Consider the following 15094-nt stretch of genomic DNA (forward strand, 5'->3'; position numbering starts at 1 on the left):
GGGGGTTGCCCCCCCGCAGTGCCTGGCTGGGCTCGTCCATTTCTGTAACCCCCTGCCCGCACCCTGATTGTCCCCCAGGTGGTCTCCAGGCCGTGGCTGAGCTGCTGCAGGTGGATTATGAGATGCACAAAATGACCAGCGACCCCCTCAACCTGGCGCTGAGGAGATATGCTGGCATGGCGCTGACCAACCTCACCTTCGGGGACGTGGTGAACAAGGTGCGGGGGGGGGACTTGGGGAGGAGGGAGGGAGGTCAGGGGAAGATGGGGCAGGAACCCCAGGGTTGGCGTGTGGGGGGAGGGGATATAAAGGCTCAGGGGGAGCAGAAGGAGGGGAGTGAGGACCCAGGGGCAGGGACTGGGAAGCAGAGATCTGGGGGTGAGGGCAGAACAGGGGAGTTAGGGGTATGCAGCCAGAGCAGGGGTCCTGGTGGGGATGCGACTGATGAAGGAGCCTGGAGAGTAGAGGGAGAAGTCAGGGAAGGGAGCCAGGGGTGGGGTGTGGAAGGGGCCTGGGAGCAATGATCTCAGCTGGCTCTAAGCTTCAGGGAGTTGGGTGACCCAGCTGTGGTCCCTTCCAGCGCTGGTAGGGGCTCTGGGGCCCCTGTGGGCTGCACTGGAGGGTGTGTGTGTGCAGGATCTGACCCCCACACATCTCTTCCCCTTGGCAGGCGACCCTGTCCTCCCGCCGGGGCTGCATGCAGGCCATTGTGGCCCAGCTGGCCTCCGAGAGCGAGGAGCTGCACCAGGTAGGCGGACACTGGCTCCCCAGGGGCTGTTGCAGACGCTTGGACGCTCATGCCCATGTGCACTGAGCCATGGCATACACCTGAGCTGGCTACTGACGGGGCCTGGGTTATTCCAGGCCCTCACGTGCCTTGGGGGCGCTCACACGTGGTGAGGTGCATGGCTAGAGGAGATAACTCTGGATACCCCATGCTTGGCGCCCAGTGGTGCATGGCGAGGTTGCCTGGTATTGCAGGGCAAAGCCCGGCCCGGTCCCTGACTTGGTGCCTTTTACCAGGACCAGCGTGTGCTGTTGGGTGCAGGATTCACCGGCTCCTGCTCCTGCTGGAGCAGGCTGGCTGAGTCCTTGCTGCTCATCCCTCCTGGCTGTTCCACGGCAGGCCCTGGGATCATCCAAAGGGGCCCAGGAGCTGCCCTTAAATCCCCTCTGCTGAGGGCAGCCAAGTGAGGAGCTGGTGCTGGAACAGGAGCGGGGGCCGGGAGACTTTGGGGGTGGCAGGGTGGATGGGTTGAAAGAGGGTCATGACGCTGCCCTCTGCTGAGCTGTGACCAAACTGCTCCAGTCCTGTATTGACAGCTCTGCCTGGAGCAGGTGGGCTGAGCACGGGATGCTGGCCATGTCCCGCCCTGTGTGTGAACATCCTCATCTCTTCCCCCCAGGTGGTCTCCAGCATCCTGCGGAACCTCTCCTGGAGGGCCGACATCAACAGCAAGAAGATCTTGCGCGAGGTTGGCAGCGTCACCGGCCTGATGCAGTGCGCCCTGCGGGCCACCAAGGTAAGAGGCGCGAGCCTTGCTCTCTGGGCTGCGTGTGCACACACAAAACGGGGGGCAGCTTACATGCTCACAATGAGCTGCATGTGCAAATGCTGCCCTTGCACGCACAGAGCAGGTGATGGCTTGCATGCTCGCTATAAGCGTGTACGTAGGAGATGGCATGTGTACAGTGAGCTGGATCTGCAAACGTGGCGATGGCATGCACGGAGTGAGCATGCGTACGGTGAGTGTGCAAACGGTGGCGGGGTGTGCGTGCAAAGCAGATGCACTCACAGATATGATGCCGGTGCAGTTAAAGAGGCCCTGCACTAGAGGGATGCTGATGGTGATTTTATCCTGGCTAGGAATCCACCCTGAAGAGTGTCCTCAGCGCCCTCTGGAACCTGTCCGCTCACAGCACCGAGAACAAAGTCGCCATCTGCTTGGTGCAGGGTGCCCTGGGCTTCCTGGTGAGCACCCTCACCTACAAGTGCCAGAGCAACTCGCTGGCCATCATCGAGAGTGGAGGAGGCATCCTGAGAAACGTGTCCAGCCTGATTGCCACCCGGGAGGATTACAGGTCAGCCTCACCCTGAGGGCAGCTGTCACACCCAGCTCTGATCGTAGGGTGACCAGACAGCAAGTGTGAAAAATCGTACAGGGGGATGGGGGGTAATGGGGCCTATACAAGAAAAAGACCCAAAAATCAAGACTGTCCCTATAAAATCGGGACATCTGGTCACCCTATCTGATCCTCTCACTGCTCCCAAGCTCCCCCAACCCCAAAGCGCTGTTCTGGTCAGTGGGCGGGATCTGGAGGGGCTGTGGGTCATTCTCAGCTACCTTGGATCCATTCTGGCCCCTGAATATAAGGGCAGCAAGATGTGCTGTCACTGTTGGCTGTCCCTGATGAGATGCTAATATTATTCATGGTAGCTTAGAGTACCCCCTCCGGGGTGCGTGCCTCCCCCATAGAACAGACTCACGGTGCTTCAGGGAACCTTACCGTCCCGGGAATGTTGCATTGATTGTTCGGGTTTTGTAAATACTGTGTGCTCTTCGTCAGGTCTTTCGCCAGAAGATCCTGAAGCACTTTGCAAAGCTCATTGTGCCCATTTTACAATGGGGAAACGGAGGCACAAAGTGGGGAAGTGACTGGGAGTCAGGACTCCTGGGTTCTGTTCTCAGCTCTGAGGGGGGAGTGGGGTACAGTAGGTTTGGGCAGGGGGAAAGCTGGGAGTCGGGACTTCTGGGTTCTAGTCCCAGCTCTGGGAGGGGAACAGGGTCCAGTGGGTTGTGGGGGGAGCTAGGAGTCAGGACTTCTGGGTTGCTCTGCTGGTGACTCATTGTGTGACCTTGGGCAAGTCATTTCCCCTCTTTATGCCTCAGCTGCCCCCCCCATAGAATCGGGCTGCTGCGGGGATGGATCAATTGGAGGATTTTGAGGTGCTTTGAGATCCTCTGACGGGGGGCAGCCGAGAAGGGCAAAGTGTTGTTGTTTGTTAACTCTCTGATGGTCAAAGTGGGGTGATTCCAATGGAGGGTCAATCCATGTCTTGCAGGCAAGTGCTGCGGGACCACAACTGCCTGCAGACCCTGCTGCAGCACCTCAAATCCCACAGCCTCACCATTGTCAGCAACGCCTGCGGGACCCTCTGGAACCTCTCCGCCCGGAGCCCCAGAGACCAGGAGCTGCTGTGGGACCTGGGGGCGGTCAGCATGCTGCGCAACCTCATCCACTCCAAGCACAAGATGATTGCCATGGGCAGCGCCGCTGCCCTCCGGAACCTGCTCACCAATCGACCCCTCAAGTACAAGGACGCCACCGTCATCTCCCCGGGCTCCTGCATGCCCTCACTCTACATGAGGAAGCAGAAGGCGCTGGAGGCCGAGCTGGATGCTAAGCACCTGGCGGAGGCCTTCGACACCATGGAGAAGCAGAGTCTGAAGAGCCAGAGCCTCAAGAAGCCCCCAAGGCACATGGACAGCCTGGCGAAGGACTACACCTCCGACTCCGGCTGCTTCGACGATGACGAGGTGCCCACTGTCTCGGCGGGGGCGGAGACCGGGAACGCCTCCATCCTCTCCATGTTCCTCAACTCCTCCTTCCTCCAGGGCCAGGCCTTGCCCAGGGCCATCGCCCAGAGGAGGGGCCCGGAACCTGAGAAGGACGAGAGCAGCAAGCCGGCCGAGCCCAAGAAGCTGCCGGCGCCTGAGGATGAGGTGTCACTGGTGGCCGAGAAGCTGGCCAACAAGATCTCCACCACAGTGGCCAAGATTGATAAGCTGGTGGAGGATATCGCCACCCTCCACACATCCTCGGACGACAGCTTCAGCCTGAGCTCGGAGGACCACTGCCTTGACTGGCAGTACGGCTCCGATGAGGTCCACGAGGCCCGGGCCCAGTCCTGCTCCCCGTGCCGCCTCTCAGATGCCAGCAGCTTCGTGAAACGGGAGAACCTGAGCCGGGCCCACACCCTCCTGAGGCTGAAGAAGGCTTACACCAGCTTGTCCAACGACAGCCTGAACAGCGGCAGCACCAGTGACGGCTACTGCACCAAGGAACACATGAAGCCCTGCACGAGGGCCTCCTTCCTAGATTACAAGGAGGAGCTGCAGAGACACCAGAAGCGGCCCAGCAGGCTGGATCTGAAGAACATCCTTGTCCACAGGCCTGAGAGGATGGAGCAGCCGGGGGTCAAGGCCAAAGAATCTGGCGAACCGGAGAAACTGGAGCCGAGAGATGCGCACGACAGAGCCAAGAAAGCAGTGACGTTCCCCAGCCCCAGTGCCCCTGAGAAGGAGCCTGAGTGGAAGAAGGAGCCGGGCAATGAGCTTTCTCCCGACCCTCAGGTCCACACCATCAAACTCTCCCCTTCTTACCAGCATGTCCCCCTGCTGGAAAATCTGGCCAAGAGCAGCCCGGCCCCTGGCGCTGTGGGGCTCTCGGGTGCTAGTTACCACCCAACTCTCCCAGGCCGGAAGCAAGCCTGGCTCCCCACAGGGCTTCTCCAGACGGCCGAGAACTTGAGCAGGATCCCAGAGAAGCTGGCTGCCCACACGCCGGCCCCGGTGGAGCAGGAGTCAGTCCAGAAGTACGCGGTGGAGGACACCCCCATTTGTTTCTCCCGATGCAGCTCCCTCTCTTCCCTCTCCTCCGCTGACAATGTGCTGGATGGGCAGAGCCACAGTGAGAATGAGGTGGACAGCGAGTCCTCCCTGGAGATCATCGAGGTGGAGGCGGGCGCCGAGACCGAAGGTGATGTGGAGCAGGCTGAGGCCTGCGATAGGAAACAGGAGAAGATGAAGGCTGCGGATATGGGCCCAGCCACGCCAGGAGGGATCTCCCAACCCATCGCCATCCCCTTCCAGAAGCGTGACAAGATTTTTCTGAGGGAATCCTCCCCGTCCCGGCATGAGGACCTGACCCCATCCAGCTCCTCCGAGAACTACATTCAGGAGACCCCTCTGGTGATGAGCCGGTGTAGCTCAGTCAGCTCCCTGGGCAGCTTTGAAAGCCCATCCATTGCCAGCTCCATCCAGAGCGACCCCTGTAGTGAGATGATCAGTGGCACCATCAGCCCGAGCGAGCTGCCGGACAGCCCCGGTCAGACCATGCCCCCAAGCCGCAGCAAGACGCCCCTGTTTGAACTGGGACCCCAGCCGGAGAAGGAGACCAGCCAGTTCAACATCCAGTGGGAAAACAACGTCAAGAAGTTCATGGAGATCACGGATTTCAAAGAGCGTTTCCAGCTGCCCCAAGACCTGGATTCCATGATCTACTTCACTGTGGAGAAACCCAATGAGAACTTCTCCTGCGCCTCCAGCCTAAGTGCCCTTCCCCTTCACGAGCACTACATCCAGAAGGACGTGGAACTAAAGCTTATGCCACCTTTCCCCGAGAGGAACAGCCTGAATTTTGTGGCACACGAGAAGCAGGAAGACAGGCGGGAAGAGAGATTTGGGGAGGGCAAGAGGAAGCTGGAGCGTTCAGAGCTCAACTCAGACGATGATATTGAGATCCTGAAGGAATGCATCAACTCGGCCATGCCTTCCCGCTTCAGGAAGGTCAAGACCTCCCTTGTCTCTGGCCTGCCCAGCCAGGTCTTGACTCCTCAGACCAAAAAGGCTCTTCACATGCCAGTCTACATGCTGGTGCCCACCCATTCGCACCGGGGCGTCCCCAAACACTTGCGACCTGCCGCCCGGGACCTCTTCAAGGATGACGACTCCTTCACCGACTCCGCAGAAGGCACCCCCATCAACTTCTCCAGTGCCGCTTCCTTGAGTGACGAGACCCTCCAGTACTCCCTGAAAGAGGAGGTTGACCACAAGCGTGGCCCTGGGAAGAGGCTGGAGAGGAAGGAAGTGTCGGGGTCACCGGTGGGGCGCAATATGGAAGCACCCCATGAGCAAGGGAGTTTGAGTCCTGCGCCAGGCAGGAAAGCAGCTTCCAACTCCTCAACGCCCACCAAGATGAGTGCAGCTTACGAGCAGAAGGGCGGGTCGAGACATGGCAGCCCTGTCCAGACAGGCAGGGGCCAAGCAGCTGAGATGAAGAGAGGGCTACCTCCCCTGAAGAATGGACCCAACCTGGAGCTGGACTTTGGCAGGGAGGGGGCCCTCCCGGAAGGCGTCCCCCCCAGGAAGGGTGCTCCCTGTGAGGACAGTGCCCCCGGGGGCATGGCCTTTCAATCCCTGTGCCACACCACGCCGACCGAGGAGGCCGTCTACTGCTTCTATGAGAATGACTCTGACGACCTGCTGGAGGTGCGGAGAGACTTGCCTAAGAGGAAGGCCAGCCCTGCCCAGGCTCAGAAGAAGGAACGCTGGAGCAGCACCGCCCCTAAGAAGGAGCCGGAGAAAAGCTCCAGGCAGCTGCTGCAGGCCAAAACCAAGATGGCTGCCAAACTCCACAACAATCTCATCGTGGACGAGACGCCTCCCTGCTATTCCCTCAGCTCCTCCATGAGCTCCCTGAGCGACATTGAGCTCTGTGACTATGAGGAGCGGACAACGCTGTACAAGGCCAACAGGCAGCTGACCCTGAGCCGGATGCAAGAAAGCGCGGCCTCCAGGGCCTTAGCCAAAGAGAGGGGCAGCTCCCCCAGCTCCCTGAGCTTCACCTCGGACGACGACCTGCTGCAGAAGTGCATCGGCTCTGCCTTGCCCCGGAGGAGGCGGCACGCTGCTCGGCGCAGGAATGCCGAGCACAAGCAGAAGCTGAAAGGTGCCAACCCCAAGAGCACCACTAGCAAGGAGAAGAAGCCGGAGCCAAGGCACAATCCAGCGGACGAGATGCTGTCAGACAAAGGCTCGGACCTGGACAGTGTCGAGTGGAAGGCCATCCAGGAAGGCGCCAACTCCATCGTCACGTGGCTGCATCAGGCTGCAGCTTCCCTCTCCAGGGAGCCTTCCTCAGAGTCTGACTCCATCCTCTCCTTCGTGTCAGGGCTGTCTGTTGGCCCCACCCTGCAGCTGTCCCTGGACAGGAAGGATAAGAAGCGGGCTAGGAGTGGGGTAGGCCGCGAGGTGGAGAAGAGAGACCATGCGATGGCCTTTCAGGAGAGCAAGAAAGTGATGGACGTTGGGGGCAGAAATGCCAGGGCCGGGAAAAATGTAAGCCAGCAGAAGCCAATGTCGAACTTGCCAGTGGTCTTCCGAGGCAGGACAGTGATCTACATGCCCAGCGCAGTGAAGGATTCCCCAAGCCCCAGGTCCACCCCACAGAAAACAGCCACAACTAAGCCCGAAGCCACCATCCAAAACCTCACCCTGAGCCAGCAGAGGTCACAGAGCCTTCACAGGCTGGGGAAGGCCTCGGAGATGGCCGACCTCACCTTGCCCAAGAGGAGCGCCACCCCTCCCGCCAGGATCACCAAGCCCCCCTCCTCGGGCTCTTCCAGGACCTCCACCCCCTCCCAGGCCACCCAGAAGAAGTTAACGTCGCCCTCCCAGCTCAACAAGCAGCTGCCGTCTCAGGGGGTGAAGCAGGTGGGCAGGAGCTCCCCAACATGTTCCATCCCCAAAGCGCCCCCCCAGAAATCCCCAGCCACCAAGCAGCACAAGACCCAGAAATCCCCCGTCCGCATCCCCTTCATGCAGAAGCCGAACAAGAAGATGCTGCCGGCCAGGAGCTCCATGCCGGTGCTGGAGGAGCATGTGGGCAGCCCTAAGCTGAAAGGCAATGGGAAAGGCATCCTGCCGACTGCCCGGCTCAATTTGGTGCGGATGTCCTCGGCCAGGTCCAGCGGCAGCGAGTCGGACCGGTCCGGCTTCCTGAGGCAGCTCACCTTCATCAAGGAATCCTCCAGCCTCATCATGAGGCACCGCTCCGAGCTCTCTTCCTGCGAGCCCATGTCCTCGCTGTCTCAGAACGCTTCCCCCAAGAGAAGCAGGCCAGGCCTCCCAGCTGTGTTTCTGTGCTCCTCCAGGTGCGAAGAGCTCAAGGTGGCCAAGCCAGTGGTGACCGGCCAGAGGCCAGTCATCTCAAGGACCCCGGCCAACAACAAAACTTCTCCCAGTGAGAGGCCTCCTCGGAGGACCAGCTCTGAGAGCCCTTCCCGGCTGCCTGTGAAGACCAACACCCCCTTGCCTCAGCCCTTCAAGAGGTATTCCTCCTCCCCCAACATCAGCATCATCAAGAGGACCAGCAGCCCGTCCTCCGTCCTGTCCTCTTGGTCCGAGTCATCAGCCAGGAGAAGGAAGAGCCAAGAGGCCTCCAAGCTGACCCCCAATCCTGAGGTGGGGAACCCGGGGCAGCAGGACAAGCAGCAGATGGCGATGATGAAGGGTACTTGGAGAAGGATCCGAGACGAAGACATCCCACACATCCTCAAAAGTACCCTGCCTTCCTCAGCCCTGCCTCTGGTCAGCACCCTGGAGGAGGAGACCCCCAATGCCCAGATCCCCATCCAGAGGAAAACCAGTGATGCTGTAGTGCAGACTGAGGACTACCCCACCACCAAGACCAACTCCAGCACCTCTCCAACGCTGGAGACCCGGGAGATGCCCAAGAGCGAGACAGAGTGCCTGACTTCGATCAAGGGCACTGTGCCCATCTCCTTCGGCCATGAAGGGCCAACTGGTTCTGTTGGGAGCTTCCCCTCCAGCAGGCACAGCTCCCCCAGTAGATCCGCCCGGGTGACTCCCTTCAACTATGTTCCCAGCCCCATGGTAGCACCAATGATCAACAACAAATCGCTTGAAAAAATGCCAGCTTAAGCCGCTATTGCAAATGCAAAGAACACCTCAACTTTGGTGATAGTATATTAAAAAACGAACAAAGCCCCAGGCACTCTCTCTACTGCACCTCCGTGAGGACAAAACTCTCGTTCATAAAGAGACAGAAGCAGCAGCGTTTTTGTTTTCTCGAGCTTAACAAACCAAGGAGGAACTTTTGCATTGATGTAACTGTTGGCCAGGAGGGTTGGGACAGTTTTGATTGAGACACACACGAAACACCTGGAGAAAAGCAAGTATTTGTTCCTTTATTCTCTCCGCCTTTTCTTTTTTGTTTAATGGAGCTTTGGAACCTTTACTGTCGGGTGCTGGGAAAGAACCAAGTAATCGCCCACCCCTATTCCCCTGACATCTGTGTTCTGTTGATGATGATCTGTTGATGGCTGTGCCAATGTCTTTGCTGCAATGTCTGATCACCATACACTCTAGTTTAAGGAGAGGGATTTTTATCCTTGGAGCCTAGAAGGCCACAGGTGTCCTGCATGAAGGGATGAACTTTAGCAGTGAGCCTGTGGGATGTCTTGAAGGCCTCACAGTTCACAGTTTTTGAAGAACTTTGAAGCAGCAATCAGCCAACTTCCCCCCATGACCTGCTGTCTCCTGGACAGTCCAATGCCAGGAGGGGCTGTAGACCCATTGTCTCCACGCTTTCATTGAAGCACACTTGGGATTTTCGATCGGAGGACAACCAACAGGGGTCGTTGATTCACTGGGGTCCCTCTAACTTCTCCCAGGAGGTCGAGATTTCAAAGGGAACTGGGATTGCTGCTCTTTCTATTTAAAAAAATAAACCCAACCACCAAGAATGCTTCAAGCAAAAGCCTTAATCTTAGGTCTCAGCTGCATGCTTTGTCTCACATGTCGCACTAATATCCACATATCCAAATAATCTCAGCTGATTTATAGAAACACCTTCGGAAACCCACCTATGGACCAAAGGCAGAGCGGGAGAGGGGTGTGGTGAGGGGATCTGGGGAGGATTCTACAATGGGAAACAGAGGAAGGGCAGAACTTTTCCGTTACAGAACCAGCCATTTGCGCAGCGCGAGGCCTGTAATTATGGTGACTGGTTAATCTGCTAATGACTAACTTGCCAGGATTGTGTTTGCGTTGGGTGTCACCCAGTGTCTGGGAGGTGCAGAGCAACACCTTATTATTGCCAAGGGAGGAGGGTTGTTATGGAAATGCTTCTTGCAGCACATAGGGCAACGCCAAGGAGCTGGAGAAAGGAAAGGCCATTTTTGTTTTTTCAGTGGGCCAGGGGGACAGGTCTGGGTAGGGGAGGCTGATTTATGCCATTCATCCTCTTTGTAAACTCAGCCCCACTATGCAGGCTTTGCACTAACGGTGGGGCCACAGGCGACTCCTAATGAGCTTCGAGGCCCCCCTTCGGTTGTTAGTCCGGTTTGCTCTTCAGTGCCGCCCAGGCAAAGGGTGGGAGGGAGTCACAGGCTGTGGTGAGATGTGAGGAAAGGAGCGAGGTCTGCACCAGTGCCCCTTGAGCCTGGCCTCTGAGGGAGAGTCGCTCATCGGGTGACTAATTGCCATGGAGTGGGAAGCATGGAGTGAAAATTGCCCCTTAAAAATATGGTCCTGATTCTTGTGGTTTGACGCCATTGTCGCACCATTGAGGTCTGTGGCATGGGAGTGACTTCCTGATTTGCAAGCGGGAAACAGGAGACAGAGAGAGAAAGAGGCGTGTTTCTCTCTCCATCCCCATTCCTGCCCGCAAAGATACTGTGCTTTATAGGTACACTGGGACTTGGGACTCCTTGTTTGTTTCAGGGCCTTGCCCGATCACAAGCAGGGAGCAGAGGGGGTTGCCTACCACATGTTTGGGCTTTGTTGTTATAGGTTTTGTCCAGCATGGTCAGATTTGGCTTTGATTAATGGTGAAAAGCTCAGAGGGAAACTGCCAACGTGGCTCCTATGATCAGGAGGGCATATTGTAGGGGTGAAGTGGTATGTTTAAAAAAAGAGGGATTCAGAGGGTTTCAATTTGGCCAGAGCCTGCTCTCCTTCAAGAGTGTTATAAATTAATCAGAATGCCAGATTTCTTTTTTTAAATCTGCTGAATAATAATTGTATGGTAGGTTCCAAAGCACTAGACGTTTGCAAGCCTCCCAGATCCTTCTGCATTAGCAATCACAAAGTGCAGGGTCTTTACGACAGAGGCAGGTGTTCTTACCAGGTCATGATGGCTCGATTCCAAGGTGGGCTATTCCATTCCGCCTCCCTAGAATTATCCAGGTGTTCCAGCTGGATGCAGGGCACAGCTTGATTTCCACAGCTGGCAGCATTGCTGTGTGCTGTTGAAAGAAGCCATTATGTTCAGCCCCAGAAGTGGCTTTATTTCAATGGCAGATGAAGATACTTGCATATAAAGATGCCATTGTACGGGGTAAAATGCTGGTCTCATTGAAGCCTATGTAAGTTTTGTCACTGACTTCCCAGGGGCCACTATTTAGTTTGTGCTGTGCAAAATGCTTTGGGACGCTTTTGAATGAAAGATAAGGATAGCTATTTAATACCCGTAATACAGCAGTAGCCCCAGCCCCCACCCGGCACCACTGGGCCGGGTTCTGAACAAACCTAGCTGGGGAAACATGACCCCTACCCTAAGATATGCTGTAGAAACAGGAGATGATGGTCAGGAAGGGGATAGTGGGGTAGGCAAGTGCAGGTCGGAACAAGGACAGAGCAGAGCTATCGGCGCTGTTGCAGCCTTAGGGTGAAAGGCCGGCAGAGTGGCTCTAGCTTAGGACTGTGGACAGCTGGCATCAAGGATTGTTTTGCCGCAAACTCCCTGGGTGACCTTGGCCCTCGTTGAGCCTCATTTCCCCACCTGTAAAATATGGACATAACCTCCCTGGGAGGCAGGGCTATGAGGATTAAAGGTGGCAAGGTGATATGGTAATGGGGGGTCAGATACCTACCAGCTCCAATGGAGAGTGAGAGTCTCACAAGGTACTCAAACACTTGGGGGGGGGGCATTTTCAAAAGTGTCTAAGTGGCTAGGAGCATAAGGGCTTGTCTACACCTGGAGCAACTCAGGAACAGCTATTCAGGAAGACCACCACGGATGGACACTCTTATTCACTTTGGAAGTGCGGCAAGTTCAACAGCGCCACCACATTTTTAGTCTGGAATAAGAGACTGGCATTCACAAAGGGGACTTGTGCATCTAACTACCCCATTTTGGAACTGCGTGAAAGGCCCTTGGCTCCTACATTTTGAGTCCTCAAGGTGCCAAAATTGTCAGTTTTTCAACCGAAACCCCCTCCCACAACAAAATTCCAGTTTTGGATTAAAAACACCTCTCAAAACAGAAAAACGTGATGGAAACCTGACAATGCATCACCAATAAGGGCTGCAAAATATTGTTTCTTTAGAATTTTTTCATGGGAAAAAATTTCATTTTTTCATGACTTTGCTTTCAGGAGCTAGGCAGAAGTCTTCTGGGCCATTCAGATGTGTCATATTTTTGAGTGACTTGAGGCCTGGCGAAAGGACAGCCCTGCAGGTGAAAGGCTCCGGTCGATCACAGAGCAGGGCAGTGGTTGGGCATGGACTGCTCCATGTGCCTGGAGTGGACAGGCAGCCTGGCAGATGGGCCCCATTCTGCCCTGGTGGGGGTGGTGCCATTCAGTGCCACAGATGGTTTTTATGAGGTGGAGATGGGTCCACTAAGAACTGGACTAAATCCACCATGTCACAGCGCCCCGCGCTCCCCCCAACAGCCCTTGGATGGGCTGTGTGGGGTAAGGAGGGTTCAGGAGGGCCAGCCTAGACTTCTTCTCCCCCAGCAGCTGCTTAATGCATTCTGCAGCGGGAAGTTCCCTCATAAGGTTTTTTTCCCCCCTTTATCTGGGCATTTTTGAAGCAGTGCTCAAAGCAGAGGCCTGCCCTGGTGCTGTGCTCTTCATGGTGTCTGCATTCAGTGTGCAAGCAGGGGAAGTGTAGGGGTTGGGGTCCTGGTCCCCTATAGCCAGCGGTCCCAGCTTGGGTCCTGCCTGCTAGCCTTGTCAGCCAGGCCCTGCTCTGCAAAGCTGCACAGCGAAAACCACCTCACTCAGGTTTGGGGTTGGCTGGCTCTGGGGCTGCTGTGGTGATTTGCACCCATGCACACTGGGTGTGAAATGCCACAAAGTTGGAACCGCAGCAGTTTCCCCCTGGGCTTTACACGGTTTTGAGCGATGACCCAGGGTGCCAAAAAGAGCCAGCTGGGGCCTGCCTCTTGCGCTGAATGAGGCCACTTGCTTTGCCCCCAGCTGCCTCACTATCTATATGTAGGCTAATGCTCCTGCTTCTCTCTCCCTGGGGAGGGGTGGGTTAATTTGCACTCGAAGAGGCTTGAGTCACATGTGTTGCAACTGTTGTGTTACAAAAATGAAGCAGGGGCAGAATGGGGCTGCTGGAGGGGGACCTTACCCTTGTGGGGCCTGTCATGCAGCTGTCAGGGGCAACCCCGAGGGGCCGTCAGTGGCGCAGGCTGGACACGGCCCTACTCGTTGCAGCTAGAAGAGTTTCTAGTTGGAGCAGCGAGGCCCTGTGCTGTCATCCACCCTAGGGACCAATTGCTGCACTGCCTAGAAGTGGGACTTTAGCTTGTGATGGGCCTTTTTCAGGTCTCTGATGGCCCCAGGGGCTCATGCTTCATCATCTCAAGTGAAGGGTGCTGGGGCAGGTGGTTGTTCCAGCCTCAGCACCCGTGTCGTGGCTTGAATTTTCCTACCCTCCGCCCGCCTCGCCTCGCCTCTTCCAAACAGGTGGTGGCCCAAGGCCTCAAACAGCAGCTGCTGGACCCAGCCACCCGCCAAGGTGCTGCATCCGTAGGACCCAATGTGACCACTCCAACCCCAGCTGTGGCACTCAACAGCCTTGATCCCCTTGCACAGAGGCTGGCTCCCCAGCATTTCTAGCAGCTTCTCTCCTCCCCCCAGGAATGATTGCTGCATGGCCTTGCACAGCCCCTGCATCATGCCAGAACAGGTTGGGCTGTAACGTGGGGGCAAACCAGCCCCTCTAAGCCCCCGCTCCCATACCATCCCGCTGTGTAGGATACACACCACCTTGCTCTCTGGGACATCGCCACTCACACAACCCCAGTGGGGTATGAGGTGGGGGCGGGGGCAAACTCAGCACCCAGGGAGGCAGCTCCATCTGAAGGTTCAGCCTTGGCACGGTGGCAAATTCCCAGCCAGCTCAGGGGCTGCAGTGCTGGGGTTAAACAAGCAAAGGTCTTGTCTCTCCTCCCCCAGGGAAAGAAAGAGTCTGAAACTTCCCCCTCAGGAGCAACACACACCATCCAGTCTGAATGCTGTAATTAATTCAGGGTACAACCCACCTGTAGTAACAGGAGAAGCCTGCATTACCTCACCATTTTTGCAGTAACTGTTTGTTTAACTTTAAAACACAACCCCCCCACCCCAGCTGTGCTTTCTGTTAGCCTAGCATCCCCTAACTGTTACCCTCAGCTTCCATCCTCTTCTGTCAAGCAATGCGCTGGGTGTTGAGCTGTCTTGTTTTTTGCTACTGGTTTCTTCCCCCACCCCCTACCTGCTGTATGTACGTATTAAGGATGTTATTTTACTGGGGCACTGGACAGTATTAAAATTAAAGCTGTGTAAATAGGAAGCAGGTCTCTTTATTTTTCCACCCTGCTAAAAAGGACTGCATGGCCAGTTGGAAGTGGTGGCCAGGGGTGGAAGGGGGAGGAGAGAGCCAGCAGGGGATAGGGAGGGGTTTTCATTTAATAAACAGAGCTGGTTGGTTCCCCTGCTGGCTTGAGGAGTTGGTGATTCAAAGGCACAGTGGCCTGCTCACCAGGGAAAGGGTGGACTTAGGGTTAAGGCACTGGCTTGAAGATCTGGGTTTAATTTCCAACTTTAACACATACACCCCCTCCCACCGCTTTCTATGCCTCAGTTTCCCCAGCCATAAAACAGGGATAATACTAACCTCTCACACCATGGCTGTGGTCAGGTGCTCAGATACTCTGGCCAGAGAGACCAGGCACGGAGCTGGGAAAACCTCAGCTTTGAACCCAGCTATAATCCCACATACAGTACACAGGGGTTGTGTAGCACCTCTCGAGGGCTAGCTGGGCTTCCCAGGGAGTGTAGATGCTTCCCCCAACCCGGGGAGGTGATGTGGGGAATGTTCAGAGGCTCCTTCCTCTCTGTAATCACTACAGGAGGCAGTAAGTGCCTCTCAGGGCAGGGAAGCTGCTCACCACCCAGCTGTCCCTTACCCCAGTTCCAATTTCCAACACCAAGTTGGTCTGGCCAAGACTTTAGCTTAGTTACAAGACACGGCTGTGGTGTCAGCTGGAGCCAGCGCAGCCACAG

General features: G+C 56.4%; 1 protein-coding gene across 2 annotated transcripts in view; it reads left to right on the forward strand.

The window, feature by feature from the left end:
- The window catches only part of APC2 (APC regulator of WNT signaling pathway 2), a 47589-nt gene extending 33208 nt beyond the window's left edge, over positions 1–14381 (forward strand). For both annotated transcript variants that reach the window (XM_038384250.2, XM_043502679.1), the window contains exons 11-15: positions 79–218; positions 671–748; positions 1407–1523; positions 1868–2082; positions 3065–14381. In XM_038384250.2, the coding sequence (XP_038240178.1) occupies positions 79–218; positions 671–748; positions 1407–1523; positions 1868–2082; positions 3065–8726 (6212 nt within the window). In that variant the 3' untranslated portion in view covers positions 8727–14381. The remainder of the gene's footprint in view (positions 1–78; positions 219–670; positions 749–1406; positions 1524–1867; positions 2083–3064) is intronic.
- The last annotated feature ends 713 nt before the right edge of the window (positions 14382–15094 follow it).

This window comes from Dermochelys coriacea, chromosome 25, assembly GCF_009764565.3.
Source record: "Dermochelys coriacea isolate rDerCor1 chromosome 25, rDerCor1.pri.v4, whole genome shotgun sequence".
Classification (NCBI taxonomy): Eukaryota; Metazoa; Chordata; order Testudines; family Dermochelyidae; genus Dermochelys; species Dermochelys coriacea.